General features: G+C 46.4%; 1 protein-coding gene across 1 annotated transcript in view; it reads left to right on the top strand.

The window, feature by feature from the left end:
* The window catches only part of ZW10 (zw10 kinetochore protein), an 82,587-nt gene that overhangs the window by 11,457 nt on the left and 51,808 nt on the right, over window positions 1-19,322 (top strand). The window contains exons 2-4 of the mRNA XM_077458136.1: window positions 4,560-4,694; window positions 9,465-9,566; window positions 15,309-15,386. Coding sequence (XP_077314262.1) covers window positions 4,560-4,694; window positions 9,465-9,566; window positions 15,309-15,386 — 315 coding nt within the window. The remainder of the gene's footprint in view (window positions 1-4,559; window positions 4,695-9,464; window positions 9,567-15,308; window positions 15,387-19,322) is intronic.

The following is a 19,322-nucleotide window of genomic DNA, read 5'->3' as shown; positions in this document are numbered from 1 at the left end:
TTGGAGGAGAAGTCGCTTGGAGAGCAGCGGATGGTGACATTTGGAGGAGAAATCGCTTGGGGAGCAGCGGATGGTGACGTTGGAGGAGAAGTCGCTTGGAGAGCAGCGGATGGTGACGTTTGGAGGAGAAATCGCTTGGAGAGCAGCGGATGGTGACGTTGGAGGAGAAGTCGCTTGGAGAGCAGCGGATGGTGACGTTTGGAGGAGAAATCGCTTGGGGAGCAGCGGATGGTGACGTTGGAGGAGAAGTCGCTTGGAGAGCAGCGGATGGTGACGTTGGAGGAGAAGTCGCTTGGAGAGCAGCGGATGGTGACGTTTGGAGGAGAAGTCGCTTGGAGAGCAGCGGATGGTGACGTTTGGAGGAGAAGTCGCTTGGAGAGCAGCGGATGGTGACGTTTGGAGGAGAAATCGCTTGGAGAGCAGCGGATGGTGACGTTGGAGGAGAAGTCGCTTGGAGAGCAGCGGATGGTGACGTTTGGAGGAGAAATCGCTTGGGGAGCAGCGGATGGTGACGTTGGAGGAGAAGTCGCTTGGAGAGCAGCGGATGGTGACGTTTGGAGGAGAAATCGCTTGGAGAGCAGCGGATGGTGACGTTGGAGGAGAAGTCGCTTGGAGAGCAGCGGATGGTGACGTTTGGAGGAGAAGTCGCTTGGAGAGCAGCGGATGGTGACGTTTGGAGGAGAAATCGCTTGGAGAGCAGCGGATGGTGACGTTGGAGGAGAAGTCGCTTGGAGAGCAGCGGATGGTGACGTTGGAGGAGAAGTCGCTTGGAGAGCAGCGGATGGTGACGTTTGGAGGAGCAATCGCTTGGGGAGCAGCGGATGGTGACGTTGGAGGAGAAGTCGCTTGGAGAGCAGCGGATGGTGACGTTTGGAGGAGAAGTTGCTTGGAGAGCAGCGGATGGTGACGTTGGAGGAGAAGTCGCTTGGAGAGCAGCGGATGGTGACGTTTGGAGGAGAAATCGCTTGGAGAGCAGCGGATGGTGACGTTGGAGGAGAAGTTGCTTGGAGAGCAGCGGATGGTGACGTTGGAGGAGAAGTCGCTTGGAGAGCAGCGGATGGTGACGTTGGAGGAGAAGTCGCTTGGAGAGCAGCGGATGGTGACGTTTGGAGGAGAAATCGCTTGGAGAGCAGCGGATGGTGACGTTGGAGGAGAAGTCGCTTGGAGAGCAGTGGGTGGTGACGTTGGAGGAGAAGTCGCTTGGAGAGCAGCGGGTGGTGACGTCGGAGGAGAAATCGCTTGGGGAGCAGCGGATGGTGACGTTTGGAGGAGAAATCGCTTGGAGAGCAGCGGATGGTGACGTTGGAGGAGAAGTCGCTTGGAGAGCAGCGGATGGTGACGTTTGGAGGAGAAATCGCTTGGAGAGCAGCGGATGGTGACGTTTGGAGGAGAAATCGCTTGGAGAGCAGCGGATGGTGACGTCAGAGGAGAAGTCGCTTGGAGAGCAGCGGGTGGCGACGTTGGAGGAGTCGGAGGAGAAGTCGCTTGCAGAGCATCGATGGTTAAGATGCTTTTTGTCTATGGCAGAAGAACCCATCTGGCCCACCATTTGAGAGCACAAAGGTGTTTCTCCTTCCTGGGGGGGAGCACCGTAGACATGTCCTTTTTTTGGAGACGCAGTTGAGGTACTCTAGCGAGATGAGTGATGGACGAAGTGTTCTTCTGGTTTACTTTGGCTGCTTTCACACTGGGGCGGTATTCAGGCGTTACAGCGCTAAAAATAGCGCCTGTGTAGCGCCTGAAAAAAAACGGCCCCTTTCCCTCCAGTGTGAAAGCCGGAGGGCTTTCACACTGCAGCGATGCGCTGGCAGGAAGGTGAAAAAAGTCCTGCTAGCCGCATCTTTGGAGCGGTGAAGGAGCATGGTATTCACCGCTCCTATACCGCTCCTACCCATTGAAATCAATGGGACACCGCGGCAATACCGCCGGCAAAGCGCCGCTGCAGCGGCGCTTTGCGGGCGGGTTTAACCCTTTTTCGGCCGCTAGCGGGGGTTAAAACCACCCCGCTAGCGCCCGCAGACCGCCGCTAAAACGACGGTAAAGCGCCGCTAAAAATAGCGGTGCTTTACCGCTAAAAATAGCGGTGCTTTACCGCTGACGCCGCTCCCGCCCCAGTGTGAAAGCAGCCTTATGGAGTTGTGCCAAGCAAAAGCGGGGAACACTATCAAGTTTTGCAAGTCTGTTTCATTATTGAAGAGATGTCTTGTTTTTTGGCTATTAAGAGAACAGCTATCCGGTTTTACTTTCCCTCTAATTTCGTGTGCCTTTCCTCACACCCTCGAAGAACCTTGGGTTTAACATCAGGAACAAGTGACTGTCTCGGGGAGAAAAGCAGATGTGATATGAAAAGCTGTGAGTGTTTGGGTTCTGAAGCCGTGTATGAAGAGTCTACATCTTGCCCGGTATTATGAGTTCTGGTGTAGCAGTTTTCCGGTCGTAGTAGTTTGCTGTAGTTGCGCAGTGGCTGCCTTCCATGCAGGTTCATTGTAGGTGACCTGAAACATCAGAAATTTATGTAACGCTGCTGAAGAAATGATGTAATAGATCTTCAGAAAGTTTTGCTTTCATGGGAAAAAACAAAGTGCTTTGCTATTCTAGAATGATGGACTACAAATGGTCACCAGGCTGCTGAACCATATGTTCATCTCCTAGCCCCCGCCCTGAGTATCTAGCTTGCTGTGTTTCTTCTGTTGCATATTTTGTGTACTCGGTGTGTTACTATATTTGTCATTTCACTTGTGAACTTGTCACCAAGAAAACTATTTTTGGGCCCCAATGCCCTTGGTATGGCATGTATTACTCGCTCTTTCTGCTGAGAATTTTCATATTAAAAGTATCTATGATTTATCTGCAATTCATAATTTTATAACCTTGTCTGTTTTGCTGGAACCCCTTTTTTAAAATTCTGGATGCTGCCCAAAAAAAATAAATAATATATATATATATATATATATATATATATATATATATATATATATATATATATATATATATATATATATATAATATAATATAAATATATTTGCAATTATGTCGGCCCTGATTACTTTCAGTAAAAAGTGTGGACTCCTATTGATTCCTATGAAATGTAGTTCTTGTAAACAAGTCGGATGTGACATGCGGCCCTTGTTGGGATCCTCCCTTGTTTCTTAATCACAGTACATTTTACTGATGGCGCGATGACCGCACAATAAAATAAAAGCCTTCATTAATTGAAAAGTAAGCTTTTCATTTTAAAGCAGAACTTCACCCTTCCCCCGCCTCCTCTACCATATTTTGCACATTATTTATTTTATTTATTTATTTATTTATTTTTGGAGGGGGGGGGGGGTGAGAGGGAGAGGGGGGAGGAGGAGGGGGAAATCGGCTACCTTGATTTGATAGGTACCTGCTCCCACCTCCTCTGGATTGGGTGATCTGAGCAGATGTTTGGCCCTTCCTCTTTGCCTGCAGCCTTCTGGGACTTGTCACGGGTACCATTCATAAAGCACAGCAGGAAGTTGGCTGTGAAGCTACAAGGAGTCACAGCCGGCTTCCTACAGTCTTGACTTCAGCTTCCTGTAGTCCCCTGCACTGCAGTAATTGAACTGGGTGTGGCTGGGACCACCCTAAGAGCCGATCAGGTCCTGCTGTACATGTGCTGTTGGAGGGGCTGCAGAATGAGATGTTCTTGTCTCTGTTCTGCTGCTCCTTTGTATTGGCAGGCTGTCTGTGACCATGTTGTGCTGCAGGACAAGGTCCAGGATCTGGCTGTGCTGTCTGGGGGGGGGGTGTCTGGATCACGAGTGGCATGCTTTTTCTTTTGTTGAGGGAAAAAAAAAAAAAAAAAGATCTTTTAATATTTTTATTATACATAGATGCAATTTTAAATAAAGAATTACAAATAAAAATTTATTGAAATGCAACTTTTAAGAGAGTCATAGCTAGGTCAAATTGGAAGGAGGAAAGTATGCTCCTTTTAAGGGGAACTAGAGGGATAGGCAAACTTTGTTTTAAAGTGGAAGTAAACTTCCCTCACTAACTTTTACCTATAGGTAAGCCTGTAATAGGGTTTGCCTGTAGGTAGTGTAAATATCTCCTAAACGGGCACTGATTAGGAGATATTTAGTGTACATGCGGCCAGTGACCTCACTGGCACATGCGCTCTGAAGGAGCGGACACCCGTGCCATTCCTTCAGTGCCCTGTGCCATAGCCTGCGGCTCCGGCACACATGCACTGGAGTGACATCACCGTGGCTCTGGCATACTAGTACATTATGACATTACCTTGCAGGGTAAGAAAAAGAAAAAAACGTCCAGAGATTTACAACCACTTTTAAAGTAAATTTATCCTTTTAAAAAAAGCTATAAAGACCTGTATGTTGTAGATGATGACTAGGAATATAGGGCTCCACTGTTTTCCCAGCGCAGGGCAAGCTAGAAAAGTTGAGACGTGACCATTTATAAATGGCTGTCTGTAGTATCGTCATGTATTGGGGCTTTATGTAGTGAATACTGGGGGGTTTCTTGTCTAAATGTTTGGCTTGGCTGTGAACATGTTTGTATTGATATTTCTGCAGGGTGAAGTCTGTGACATGATAAATAAGAAATATGATGAGTTCCTTCCCAGCATGCAAAGCGCTGAAGATCTGGTGACACAAGTAAACAACCTGAACAAAGATGTAGACCTTCTGAAGCTGCGGATAGAGAATGAGGTGAGTACAGACATAGCAGCTCTGGGGTGCAGAGAGAAACGCCCGCAAATATCTTTGCGTTTTTGCTTTTCAAGATGCAGATACCGTATTTTCCAGGGTATAAGACGACCTTTTACACGTAAAAAATTTGGCCAAAAAGCAGGGGTCGTCTTATACGCCGGGTCAGCTCCTCGGATGCCGGCTGGGTGTTCGGTAATACTGTATGTAGCTTCGGCTACATACAGTATATACCGCTGAGCCAATCCTGGTGAGCGATGTATTCAAATGAATACAAAGCCTGCTCGGATTGGAGTAACGACCTCTGCCAATCCGAGCAGGCTACTCCGTAGCCTGCTCTGATTGGCTTGGAGAGTCAGAGAGGCGCGGGCTGATGATGTTACAGCCTCTGCCAATCCAAGCAGGCTTTGTATTCATTAATAGAATACATCGCTCGCCGTGATTGGCTCCAGCAAATGCAGGAAGAAGGAAGAAATATGAAGCCTCGAAAGCCGGGTCGTCTTATACGGTAAGTACAGATTTAAAAGCATTTTTGTCCTGTAAGATTAGGGGGTCGTCTTATATGCCGGGTCGCCTTATACACCGGCAAATACGGTATATTTCCTGAAAAAGCACTGTAAATATTCAGAGGAATAGGAAAAACATTTAATATAAAATGTTTCAGCTTAGATTGTAAGCCCTCTGATTCCTCCTGTATTGTAATTGTACTGTCTGCCCATCATTTTGCAAAGCGCTGTGTAAACTGCTGGTGCTATATAAATCCTGTATAATACTCCTACTATGGCATATGCTTCAGGAGAATGGAGTAACCCAGTCCCCTGAGAATCTGGTGGCACTAGGAAACGGTGAGGGTGTCCATAACCCCAGGAACCTTACATCCCACTCTCTCTCCTTCTACCTGACAGTGGTGGACGGCATGGAAGGGCCACCCAAATATCCACCATCTCCTTGGGAGGGAGTCCCTGAATCTTGTTTGCATGATGTCCCGGCTCAGCTGTGGCTAGTGGGGCTGAGGGATCTCCTGCTCGCCACTATGTTGTATTGGCGTCATCCGGCTGAGCGTCATCCCGCTCGTATGATGTAATTTCCGGTGACACCGGACTAGAAAAAAATGGCGGCAAGCGTGTTTAAGGGGCGTTAACGGAGCGGGGGTCTGCGCGTCCTGTGTCCCCCACTCTACCTGGAGCGATCCTACCCAGCAAAGGTTGATCTACTAGAAGGGATGGGGAAGGAGGCTGGAGCGGATTTGGCAGCGTTGGAGGTCACCACAGAGGCTGAGTGACCCATTTGGGGTGGCCCCATTTCCCTCTCCCCCACAGGGTACCCGATGGGTAATGGCTAAAACGTTGTTGTTGTTTTTTTGTCACTTAGAGACTGAATGCCCTGCCCAGGTCAGTAGATCTAAGTCCAAAGCCACCTCAAAATCAAGGCGTTGTGGGTACTGTAATGAGAAACTCCCACCGGACCACAACAAGCCCTTTTGCTTCAGATGCATCTATAAGTTAGCGGGCAAGAAGACGGCACAAGATGCGAAGGAATGCCGGGCGCTACAGTCTGAGATGCTAGCAAACCCTCCAGTCCTTTAGGACTATGGTCGAGAAGCGGCAGGTAGAAGCCCCTTCTGGTAGGGCGGGCTCCCCCTCTCAAGAGCGGATGTCTACCAGTTAGTGAGCCATTTTTCAACTAAATCTACTGGGTTCTTGCCTTTTTACTTTTTCTGTTAATCCTATGGCTCTTATGTTATTGCATCGCATCCTGTTTTCTCAATCTTTCAGGCAGGGTGCATGTCGCGCAGTAAGGTGAGGGTTGTATGTGAGGTCCCTCTGCATGGGCATCATGTCATCTTCTATGGAGCTCACTCTCCCCTCTAGAACCGATGTTATGTTCTGTCCCTCAGCTTTTGTGCATCTTGTGGCATAAACGAGATCTCTGATTTAGCCCCCTTAATCGCGGTAGTGAGCGCAGCTATAGAGGTGTTACAGGAGGTGACTGCAGTGAAGATATCCCGCAGTGTGGGCTCACACATGTTACCAGAAGTGGCGGAATCATGGTGCCCAGCAAAGATATCCCCCCCCCCCCCCCGGGGTGCTCACTGCGTCCCAATCAAAGCCGTGGCCTGTAGCTTCCTCCAGGGGTGTGGTGTCATCTGCTTCTGATGTGCCACCCGAGGAGTCCTTCAGAGCATTGGTACAGGCTGGGTGATCCTTAGGCTGTGGTTTAGAGAACAGTTTCTGCACTGCTTCTTTATATCTGTCCTTTGCAGATCTTTGGGACAGGGCGCCATTTTGGACCATGAGGTCTGAGGTCTGGGCAGCGTTCAGCTTCTTTTTTTTTTTTTTTTGGCCATCTGGCCGCGAGGAGATCAGGTAAGGGTAAAGTCATGGTTTGCTGAACCTCCGGCCATGGATGGGGTAACCGGAGCAGTATAGTTGATATCCTCAGGATAAAAGAACAGATTCCTGGCGGAACGAGCTGAAGGTGCGTCCAGCTACACCGGCTCCCTGGCCACGTCCTAGCATTCTTAGTTTAGTGATGGGGGAGCGGTGGCATACTGAGATGAGGCTTTAGTTGCAATAATAATAAAAAAAAAAACTGTTAGAATTTTGTTAGAAAAGACAAAAATCTATTTCTTCCAGAAAAACGTTCCCTTGTCTCCTGGTAGTTTGTAAGGTCGATGTATGCTGTGTGGCACATGTGCAGTGTACAGTCCCAGCTTATATCCAGAGTCTGTAAACTGTGAAGAATAGAGCCCGGTGCTGGGGCCAGGTCTCAAAAATCCAGAAATTCCGGTGTACAAGTGCAGGAGTTACATCATCAATGGTCACTGAAAGAGAAGAGTGTTTGGACCTGGAAGCAGCAGTGAAGAACATGGCAACACCAGGGAATGGAAAAGTAACTGGAGCTTTGGCATGCCATTGCTGGGAGAGGGTGCTGTAAGTGGTATTGCCGCGTACACACGAGCGGACTGTCTGGCCAACTTAGTCCGTCGAAACACATTTCAGCGGACAGTCCGCTCGTGTGTGGGCTTCAGCGGACTTTTTCAGCGTGCAGTCTGGCGTACTAAGAATTTCGGATTTTTCGAAATTCTGTCTGTCGTACTTTGGTTTCAGCGGACAATCCGCTCGTCAGTAGGCTAGTTCGACGGACTAAGAATGGCGCATACTCAGAAAGGATTTACACGGCGGAAGGGTGCTTTGCTGTGTATTGGACTTCCTATTTCTAGTCCCGTCGTACGTGCTGTACACGTCATCGCGCAAGCTTTCGACGGACTGTTTGTGCATCCGTGTGTGGTCAAGTCCGTTCAGTCGAAAGTATGACGGACTGTCCGTCGGATTGTATGACGGACTAAGTACGCCATACAGTCCGCCCGTGTGTACGCGGCAGTATGTGTGCCATGATGTGCCTGTATGCTGTACTTTATGGTAAGAGCTCACTCATCACACTATGTGGTGCAATGTCTGGTGCAGCGCTGCATAGAAACCAACCGGCTTCCATGTATGGTGTTGTTTGTTCAATTACGTTTTGACAAATAAAAATCTGAAGTTAGAAGCTGATTGGCTACTATGCACAGCTGCACCAGATTTTGCGCCCTCCAATTTTAGTAAATCAACCCGTTTCCTAAGGGCCGGTTCACACAGGGGGCGATGCGAGGCGACACGACTTGCCTCGCCGCGACCTCAGCGGCGACTTGCAAATGACTTCTGTATAGAAGTCAATGCAAGTCGCCCCGAGGTCGCTCAAAAGTAGTACAGGAACCTTTTTTCTGAGTCGGAGCGACTCGAGTCGCTCCTCTCAGAACGGTTCCATTGTACAGAACGGGGGCGACTTGTCAGGTCGCGGCACGGCAAGTCGTGTCGCCCCCTGTGTGAACCGGCCCTAAAGCTAAAAGTTTTTTTTAAAATGTATTTATTTATTTTTATTTTTTTATTTGGCCATACAGCACCAAGCACATGTAGTTGGTGTACTGGTTTATATCCCATTACCTACAAGTGGCAGGAAATGGAATATAAAAATAGAGATTTAACATAGAATGAAATAGTATATAAATCAATAAACTTGCAAAGCTCTGTCTCCTCTGTAAATGTGCGTCTGTTGTGCATAAATACTCCCCGCCAACAACACCTAGAGCAGTGGACAGGCGACATCGCTGCTCCATGGAATACAGGCCTGTAGTTGGCTCTCCACATTACACAGAAGAGCCAAAGCTTTATGGTCATCTGATTGTGTGTGGTGGTGTGTTGCGTTTTTTTTTTTTTTTTTTTTTTTTTTTTAGTTTTTTTTTTGTGGTCCAGACTTCCTCAGCTATAACAACTTGGTGTCCATACTCGGGTCCTATTTTTTTTTTCCTGTTAATTATTCTACATATTTTTCCACAAAATGTTTTTGAAATGAGTCTGACATCGGGGTTGTGTGGGCATTTTAAATGAATGTTTAGCAGAGTAGCCGTCAGTATGATCTGGCATTTGGGACTTGCTGAGCAGGTTTGTAACTGATTCAGGCTCTCTGTGCTCCTCTGTACAGTATTCTAAGGCTTTCATTTAAACACTTGATAAAGCCCATGTTTTGTCATTCTTGTACCTTGTAAAAAAGTTCATAGTCATGTTTTATTGATGCTGATGTCTCTTAACAACCAATAATTAATCAATATTCACCAAACATGAATTTTCAGATTTTTCTTTTATGCATATGTTGTCTATTATGGTCAGCGATTTTTACATATTGACATCTGTGTGGTTGAATTGTATTTATTTAATGTGTATCTCCTTTATTTAGGTGCAAAATGACCTTAAAGTGGCCATCAGTGAGTTCACAGAGTTGAAGCAACAGCTGGAAAAAAACACAATTATCCTCGCAGTTCTGCAGCAGCTTCAAGAGGTATCACTGAACAGAATCGATGTAATTCATAGGAAGTCTGAATTTATTTTTAGCAGAGAGAAGACTCTCTCTCTCCTTTTTAACAGGGTCCTGTAACAGTGTGCATATATTAATGCCTGTCGTGTAAAACTCTGATTATTACAGCATCTTGAAAGACTGGGTGTTTCATTTTAACACGCCTATCATTATTAAACTTCACCCATGTCTGCTTCCCAGTAGGAAAGAGAAAGCTGAACACAATAGTGGGCAATACAAGAGAAAACTTGTTGAAACACCATGCAGAATAGATATATGTGGAAATCCTGGGTTTCTGTGTATTCACTATTAAGGAGGAGCTCAGGCGTGTTCGCATGGTCCACGTGCAGAGACCGCCAGGAAGTCGGCGCAGCGCTTTGCTAATCGCAGGCAGTGAGACATTGCCCTGATGCGCGGCTGCAGAGATCAGGCAATGTCTCGCTGCCTGTGATTAGCGCAGCGCTGCGCCGACTTCCTGGCGGGGTCTGCACGTGGACCATGCGAACACGCCTGAGCTCATCCCTATTCACTATTTAAAGTGGTTCTAAAGGCAGATTTTTTTTTTTTTTTTTTTATCTTCTACGCATGAAGATAAAAACCTTCTTTGTGCCGCACCTGCCCCCCAATACCTGAACCTCATCTCGATTCAAGCAATGCTGCACAAGAGCCTCGACTGTCTGGAACTCTCCCTCCTCATTGGCTGAGACAGCAACGGGGCGCCATTAAAGTCAGTGAGCCAATGAGGAGAGAGACGGGTGGGGCTGAGCTGCGGCTCCTTGTCAAAACAGACCCACAGAGCAGCAGCTCGGCTTGGGTGCCCCCATAGCAAGCTGCTTACTGTGGGGGCGCTCGGCAGGAGGGAGGGGCCAGAAGCATCAGAGAGGACTCGAGAAAATAATCTGGGCTGTTCTGTGCAAAACCACTTCACCGAGCAGATAAGTATAACATTTTTTTTGCTTTTAAACAAAAAGAAAAGTATTTTAAGATCACTTTAATTGTCGTAATAGTGTAGCCTTAACTCGGATAGCTATATGTCCTGTCCAATAAGCCGTATTCACTTCCTCTCGGAGCAGAAGAGTTTTCTCGGTGCAGGCTTGTATTTAACGTGAGTATCTTACAGAATAGGAATGTATCTACATAAAGAAAAAAAAAGATCCTCGACGTTGCATGTCAAGAACAGAAGGTTTATTGTAAATCAAGACACAAGCTTCATGTGACATCCACAGATGTTTGTGGCTTGATTTACATTGAACCTTCTGTTCTTTTGATTGTGACTTTGCAGACCATTTTTCTGTGTCTGCAGCCAGGAATTACCTTTTGCATAAAGACTTTTTGCATTTTTATTGTCAGTGTGCTGCCCATTGTTTACTACAAGAAAAAACAAACGCATAGACCAGAACTACAAAAAAAACCATATTGATTCATATTCTTCCTAGCTCTTCCCTTTGCCGCTTTACTACTCCATGTGTAAATGTTCCTTTCTTAGATCATATTTGGGGCGTAACATGGTAACATTTTTATCTGTAGCCTTTACTTCCACTTTATGCTCTTGTGGCCAAAACGAGTTTTAGCAGATTGATGACAGGCTTCGTGACCCTTTTGTGGCTGTGTTACCAGAAAAAACTTAAATTTTTTTAACCACTATGAAATTTTGTGTGCTGCCTTTTCCTTCTTTCAACACCTTGGACAGGCTTGTGTCCCGAGCCAGGGATCCTCTATTATTTGGGGTGGATGCCCTAGTGAATCCTTGGGATCAGTTTTCCCTGATCTCTGCCTTTTCTTCCACTTCTTCTGTGTCCCTTGTGCAGATTAAAGGTGAAGGGCATTCTAGTTATTCTAATTGCACCAGCTTGACCAAGAAATACTTGGTATGCAGACATTGTATATCTCTTCGTAGATGAGCCGTGGGCTCTTCCAGATTGACCACACTTGCTTTTGCAAGGCCCCATCTTCTAGCTCTCACTGTACGGTTGCTGACTTTTGAAGTCCAGGTCCTAAGGGATGGGGGAGTTTCTCATTCTGTAATCCCTACCCTTCATTCTTGAAAGTCAACATCCAGGAAATTGTGCCATTGTATATGGAAGGCTTATTGAAAATTGATCACACCTGATGCACTGATGGCCTATCTCATTTCTTGAGATCCTAAGAAGTCAGGAAAGTACAAATAACCATCAAATTACCCCTTTTTGGAAAGTAGACGGTCCAAGGTATTTAATAAGAGGCATGGTGATTTTTTTTTTTTTTTTCTTTGCAAAACAAAGATTTTCTTCTTCTTCCTTTTTTTTTTTTTTCTTTTTTTTTTTTTTTTTTTCTTCACAGCATACACAGATTACACCCCAAAATACATTATGCTACTCCTCCCTGAGTATGGGAACACTACATGTGTGAGACTTTTACACAGCCTGGCCACGTACATAGGCCCAACATACAAGGAGCTCCATCGGGCGTTGTAGGAGCATAAATTTATACATATAATTTATAGACTACCTCTTAAACGTAATTTTGGAACGTAAATACCCCAATGTGTATTCTGTGATGCATAGTCTTTTGAACATGTCATTTTTTTTTTTCCCACAAGTTTTTGGAAAACGTGTCATTGGCCCTTTTACCCTGATCCGTGACACGTTGGGTCTAGGAGACCTGATGGTCACCGACATTCCTGTGTGCGGACCCTTCTGGGAGGACGTCATACCCTGTTTCCCCTAAAATAAGACCTAGTGTGATTGTCAGTGATAGCTGCAATAAAAGCCCTACCCCCCAAATAAGCCCTAGTTAAAGTCCTTGTAGGTCTTCTTTTCAGGGTAGGCCTTATTTTTGAGTTAACAGAGTAGGGCTTATTTGGGTGGTAGAGCTTATATTGCAGCCAACACCGACAATCACGCTAGGTCTTATTTTAGGGGAAACAGGGTAGTATGCCCTCCCAGAGTTATCCAACTGCGCCGTAGCCGTCATTCAGCTATGGCCTGGGTCGGCAAATGGTTAAACCTCTCGATGAGCTTCCCCTGTTGCTTCTTAACTTAATAAGGTTGTCTTTTTGGTGTGCATTAACTCAGCTTGCAGAGTATTGGCATTTGCTGCGCTTTTTTGTAAGGAATCCTTTCTGGCTTCTCAACAGGATAAGGTGGTTTTGAGGCCTTGGTCCTCTTTCTTATCCACCTGAATCAGGAAATTGTGTTGTCATCCTTTTCTCCTAATCGCAAACTTAAAGCGGGATTCCGCTCTTTTTTTTTTTTTTTTTCTTACCTGTGTCACAGGTGGGCGAGTGCTACCTTCGATTGGCATCCACTTCCGGCGTTTATTTGACCCCCGGCGCGACAAATCTTTTCCTCAGGATGACTTATAAAAACCTGCTCTGGCGTTTTCCATTTTAACTGTGGGCGTCTGAAGCCCGCAGGCATTTACTTCCTGGTATATGATGACGTCTGGCTCCCAGCATGCTCCGCTCCATCTTGCACATGCTCAGTGTGCAATAGTGGTAATGGCAGATACAGCTGCCTGCCCACTTTAAAAATGGCAAATTCGTACACGCCCTCGTCACGTGACCGGCATCCTAACGAAATCTCGCGAGATTTCGCAATTTCATTGTCCCCCATGGATTCTTGGGAAATAGCTTACAAATTTCCCAGGGACCATTGCGAGGACGATAGCCACGCCTACTCCCACGGGAGGACAACCCGGAAGTCAGCTGAAACATCAGAAATAAAAGGTAAGTAAATAATAATATTTTTTTTTTTTTCAGGGTTCGTTTAGGTAAGTATGCTATCTGTTGATTTTAATAGCATGAAGTTTCATTTTCAGGTACCAAACCACTTTAAGGTAGAACTAGAGGTAAAAAATGTTTTATTTTAGATTAGAAGGAAATCCCCTGCCAGATTTTTTTTTAATTTTTTTTTTATTTTATTTCACCATCTATGTCCCATTGCAGAGATTTCCCTTCACTTCCTGTCCCATAGCCATGGTAAAGGAAGTGGAAGGAAATCCTTTGGAGGGTCACCCCCATGTCACCAGAACTCGTGTCCGAATAGGAAGATTATCCCTCCTATTGCTTTTCTGGGAACAACCCAAAATTTTTTTTTTTTTTATTTTTTTTTTTACTTTCCCTTTCAATGATAATAGTAAACAGGGCAAATAGAGAGGGCGAATCTCCATAACGGGCAAAAGATGGCAATAAAAACTGGCAGGCATTGTAATCCATCTCTACACTATCCAAAACCAAAAAGTTTTGCCTTTTAGTTATGCGTTAACTCTTTGTATGCTATTTGGGCTGTTTGAGTTTATCCGAAGTCTGTTTGTTTCGGCAGTCTGATTTCCCATTTGTTCTGCCTGAGAGTTCTCAAAAGGGTCAGGCTGCTTCTTGATCCACTATTTCGGGGTGGATTTGTCAGCTCCTTTCTCAGGCCTATGAGTATCAAGGGCAAGGAACCTCCTTTCCTAGTCAAGACTCATTCCACCAGGAGGGTCGGTGCTACCTGGTCTTCTCTTCACATTTTCTAAGTTCTACCAGATAGATGATTTTGTCTCCTGGGATGCCGGATTGGGCGGATAGTTTTGCATGATTTTTGGCATGTTGGCCTTGTTGCTGTTGCCTCCGAATCGCATTCAGTGGTTTGGGACAACCCAAGTAGTCATGAATATGAACTTCTGTTATGTACGATTAAGAAAATAGGATTTTTGGTATAGCTGTAAAATCTTTTTCTTGGAGTACATCAGAGGACAAAGAGCTCCTTCCCTCTTGCTGTGTTCCTCACTGCTTGATACAAACTGAGGCAGCATAACCCAAGTAGTCATGAATATGAACTCCTCCGTGCCCTATTTGTGATGTAGTACAAGTGAATACAAAATCTTAATTAATAATTCACAACAGAGGCATTGAAATCGTGTCTACTTTTCTGTCGTCCTTCTCCTTCCCTTCCCTCTTCCTTCCCCCTTCCTTCCCCCTTCCTTCCCCCTTCCTTCCCCCTTCCTTCCTTCCTTCCTTCCTTCCTTCCTTCCTTCCTTCCTTTCTTCCTCCCTTGCTTCCTCCCTCTTCCTTCCTTTTCCTCCCTTGCTTCCTCCCTCTTCCTTCCTTGCTTAATCCCTCTTCCTTCCTTGCTTCCTTCCTTGCTTCCTCCCTCCTCCTCCTCCCTCTTCCTTCCTTCCTTCCTTGCTTCCTCCCTCTTCCTCCTCCCTCTTCCTTCCTTGCTTCCTCCCTCTTCCTCCTCTCTCTTCTTTTTTGTGTGCTCCCCAACCAAAGTTGCAGGAGACTCCCCTCCAGACAGTGCCGATGGTCAGACAACACATGTCAATAGTACTTGCTATTGTCCTTTTTAATAGTGTGCATGTGCAGCTTTTCATTCATTTTCTGTTCATTTCTCCTCCCTCTGTCAATAGCAGGTGAGAGGCACAAACCCCATACATTTCTAGTCTTTCTGTTGGTGCACAGAGTGGCTGGATGCCACAGTGCAATCCTTAGGAGGGAGCGTGCATGTAGTGGTGGCTCTATATGCACAGCACTGGAAATGGGAACCATCACACAAAATGTAAGTGGTATAAGGACTATAAATGAAACAATCGTGCTAAATAGGGGGAGGTGGAAATATGAATTCTAAAAGAATCCTTCTATGCAAGTATGTCTCTATAATGCTAGTTTCTATGATTTGGGTTTAACACTTCAATGTCCATAATCTGAGTCACATTTTGCACTTTGAAGCAGTTGTCATGTCTAATTTCATTCTATTTTTGTTTCAGTTTAATATTGCTATTGAGAAGTACAGCTTGAGATTGTCTGAGCGGAGCTACATTATTGCAGCTGGACATCTAGAAAAGGTATTGAGCTTTAAATTCTAGACGAAACACCCATTCCAAGTAACTATTGAATCAGCCAGTGATCTGCTAGTATTATCCTGGAAATTACCTTTTGCTAAAGTTTCACAATTTTTAGAAGTCTTTTGTAACCACATTTAATGTGTTTGTAAAGGCTCAAGGTTTTTTTTTTTTCCCCTTCATGCTGCGGCACTGTGTTTAAAAAGATATGCAGAGCCGTGGCTCTTGAACAAGGCTGCTAGGGGGCCCCCATAACATACTGCTTGCTCTGGGGCAGGGGGGAGGGGCTAAGAGCGCCGGTCAGGGACCTGAGAAGAGGAGGATCGGGGTTGCTCTGTGGAAAACCACTGCCCAGAGCAGGTAAGTATGACATGTTTGATTTTTGTTTTTTAAAGACTACTTTAGTACCACTTTAACTGGAGTGTCACAAATGGGTAGCAGCCTCTTCTTGTACTGCAATGTTCTCTGCAATTACCCTCTCATGCTCCAGTGTGCAAGGCTGAGCATGATAGGAAAATCAGCTGTCCATGTCTTTTATGTGTGTGTTTTTTTATTTCTTTTTAACATGGTTTTTGCCCATGATTTATGCAAACTGTGAGACAAACAGCAGAGCTATCATGGTGCAGGCTGACCTAAAATACACAAACCAGTCATGTGGTTTTATGCCTGTTTGCTTAACCACTATACTGACCAGCTCATGTACATATACGTCGGCAGTTTGAAGATGGATATCTCTGTAATGGCAGAAGCTGCTGCCACAACTGAGGTATCCATTTTTTTTTCTGTTTACGATAATGGTGGTCTCTGCAGCGGATTTACGGCGAGATCACCACTATCGGCGGCAGGAGAGGGCCCCTGCTGCTCTCCGGAGCCCTCCGCCGCTTACCGGAGCTGTCGGTAGCGATTGGGTCCTTCGTGTTGCTGGGTATGGTGACGAGTGAGGGCAAGATGGCCCCCTCTCTATAGCACCATAGCAGGGCGGAAGTGACGTCAAAACATTGCTTCTGCCCATACTTCTTAAACACACATTTTTCTCCAGTCATCTTCCAGGACGGCACACCTGAGAGATGACTGGTCCACCTGACAGGAAACACAATCAACAACGAATTTAAAAGTCCCCACCCTTCCCTCAGACCCTCAGTTCTTGATTGTGTTTCCCACAGGATGACAGCGAAACCAAGTTTCTTTCTAAAAAGTTTTTTCCTTGGGGTCTGGGACCCCGTGTTTTTTTCTCGTGAGGTTCTTTTTTCCTTTTAGGGACTTAAACAGACAGGGTCTGTGGTGCTCCCTTGTATACCCCCAAGAGAAATCTTGGGGGGGTATGCCTCACTCAAGGTCTCCTTAGGGAGCCTTGTATGAGCCTCGTGGGACAGGGGAGTTGTCCCAGTAGGCTATTCCCCTGTTGTATTGGCCTACCTGCACATTCGTTGGTGGAGTGGTGAGGTGATGCCTTTCCTTATGCGGACGCGGATGGCGTGCGTTCCAACGCCACAGCGCATGTCCGGAAGTCCAAGGGCGTCACTTCCGGGTATCGAGTTCCGGAAGTTGAGATGGCTGGACGCACCGATGTGCGTTCCAGCCTCAGTGCGCAGGACCGGAAGAGGCCGTGCGTCATTTCTGGGCGACGGACCTCCTTAAAGATGGCGCCGAGCGGCGCGGTTTTTCAAACAGAACGGGTGTGCTGTAATACACCCAGTCTCCTCGTCCTGCAAGACGCTTTCCTGGCACTTGGAAAAGACAACAAGGGGATGCTCGAGACCTGATCCAGCGATCCTGCAGGGCAGCAAATCGCCATGGAAGAGGAAGGTCCGTCTGAGCAGACAGTCGTTGAGGTCGCCACTGGGGGTGAGTGATCCAACTTTATTTAGGGGCAGGGTTCTCGGGGTAGAGCTCCTGTGCCCCTTTTAGGACTTGTGTAGCTAAAATTGTCTATTTTTTGACTATTCCCAGGGACCGAAAGCTCTGCCCAGGGGTCAGCTGCTAGGTCTAAGGGGAAGGTTACTTCAAAGTCCAGGCGTTGTGGTTACTGTAACGCTAAGTTAGCACAAGACCACTCCAAGCCTTTCTGCGATCGATGTATCATCAAGCTCGCAGGCAGGGAGACCGCTCAGGTCGTGAAGGAATGTAGGGCCTTACAAGCAGAAATGTTGGCTACCCTTCAAACTTTTCAGTCCACCCTTGTGAAGGGTTTGCAGGAAGTACCGTCAGAGAGTGAGACTCCTCAGTTACAGGAAAATCTTTCCACATCTTATGCGGAAAGTTCCCAGGGCCAAGTCTCCCTATTATCTGAAGTGGAGGAAGGCCAAGTACCAGATTGTAGTTCTGGAGAGGAAGATTCAGACCAAGATAGCCAGGGGGAGGCTAAGCTTGGGGGATTTTTGTTCCCGAGTGAGGACATGGAGGGTTTATTAAAAGCCATTTACGCCTCAGAAGATATTCAGGTTCCCTCTGCTCAAGTCTCAGCTCAAGATAGAGTATATAGAGGTCTAGGAAGGTTACAGACCAGAACCTTTCCCATCCACCAGTCTCTGAAGGAGATAATCCTTAGAGAATGGAAGGAACCTGAACGCAAGCTTCTCAAACTGAAAGCTTGGAAAAGGAGGTGTCCCTTTAAAGATGAGGAGGAGGAAAAATTTTTTTAAGGCTCCTCGCTTGGATGCAGCCCTAGCACAAGTATCTAAGAGGTCTGACTTATCCTTTGAGGATTCCGGAAATATCCAGGATCAGATGGATAGAAAGTCGGAAACTTTACTCAAAAGAGCCTGGGAGGCGAATGCGGCAGCAATGGCGCCTGCCCTAGCTTCCGCCTGTGTAGCCAGAAATGCTGACACCTGGCTTGGCAAATTAATGGATCATGTTTCCCGCAGTAAGGAGGCTAAAGAGATTGTAGACTCGCTGGAAGTAATCAGTCGAGCAGTAGCATATGTGGCAGATGCAGCTGTAGAAACTGTTAGGACCACAGCTAAAGCAGCAGCACTTTTGAACTCTTCCAGGAGAGCTCTATGGGTCAAGACTTGGGATGGGGATTTTACTTCCAAGTCTCGCCTATGCGGTATCCCCTTTGAGGGTTCCTTGCTGTTTGGTTCAGGCCTAGATCAGGTTTTGTCCCGATCTACGGAGAAGGGCAAGAAATTTCCTGTAAGGCCCAAGAAAGAAAGGGGTAAGAAATTTTTTCGAGGCCCCTATTCAAAGTCTCATCATAAGGGGAAAACTGAACCAAGGAGAAAATGGAACTTGGGGAAAGGAAAAGAAAAAAGTACAATTCTTTTCTCCAGCTCCGGAGCCTCTCAGAAAGAAGGCAAATGACGCCACCGTAAAGGTAGGCGCAAGACTCCGCGATTTCCTTCCACAGTGGGAAAGGATCACGCAGAGTCCATACATTCTAAACCTTTTAGAAGTGGGGTACAGACTAGAATTTCAGACCCATCCCCCACAGGAATTTCTGGTTACTTTTCCTCCCAGGGACCCAACCAAGGCAGAAGGGTTACTGAAAAATCTAAAGGAGCTAGCAGAGCAAAGGGTTATTACTCCAGTACCAACCAATCAGCTTACCCAGGGTTTTTACTCACACGTATTTGTGGGTCCAAAACCCTCAGGAAAATTTCGGTTGATAATAAACTTGAGAAGACTCAACCGTTACCTGCTTCACAAGAAGTTCAGGATGGAGAGTATCTACTCAGTAAGAAAGCATCTGCAGAGAGGAGTCTTTATGGTCACCCTGGACCTAAAAGACGCTTATCTACACGTACCCATTGCTCCCGAACACCAGAAGTACCTACGCTTCGCAGTTTGTATACAGCAGAGGATACAACACTGGCAGTTCAGGGCTCTCCCCTTTGGGCTGGCGGCAAGTCCGAGGATATTCACAAAGGTGTTAGCCGAAGTAGTGGCATACCTACACCTGCAGGGGATAAGGTTAATACCCTACCTGGACGACTT

The sequence above is a fragment of the Lithobates pipiens genome, unplaced genomic scaffold, assembly GCF_037356315.1.
Source record: "Lithobates pipiens isolate NorthernLeopardFrog02 unplaced genomic scaffold, aLitPip1_a1.2 Scaffold_27, whole genome shotgun sequence".
Classification (NCBI taxonomy): Eukaryota; Metazoa; Chordata; class Amphibia; order Anura; family Ranidae; genus Lithobates; species Lithobates pipiens.
This window is presented reverse-complemented; position numbering and strand designations above follow the sequence as displayed.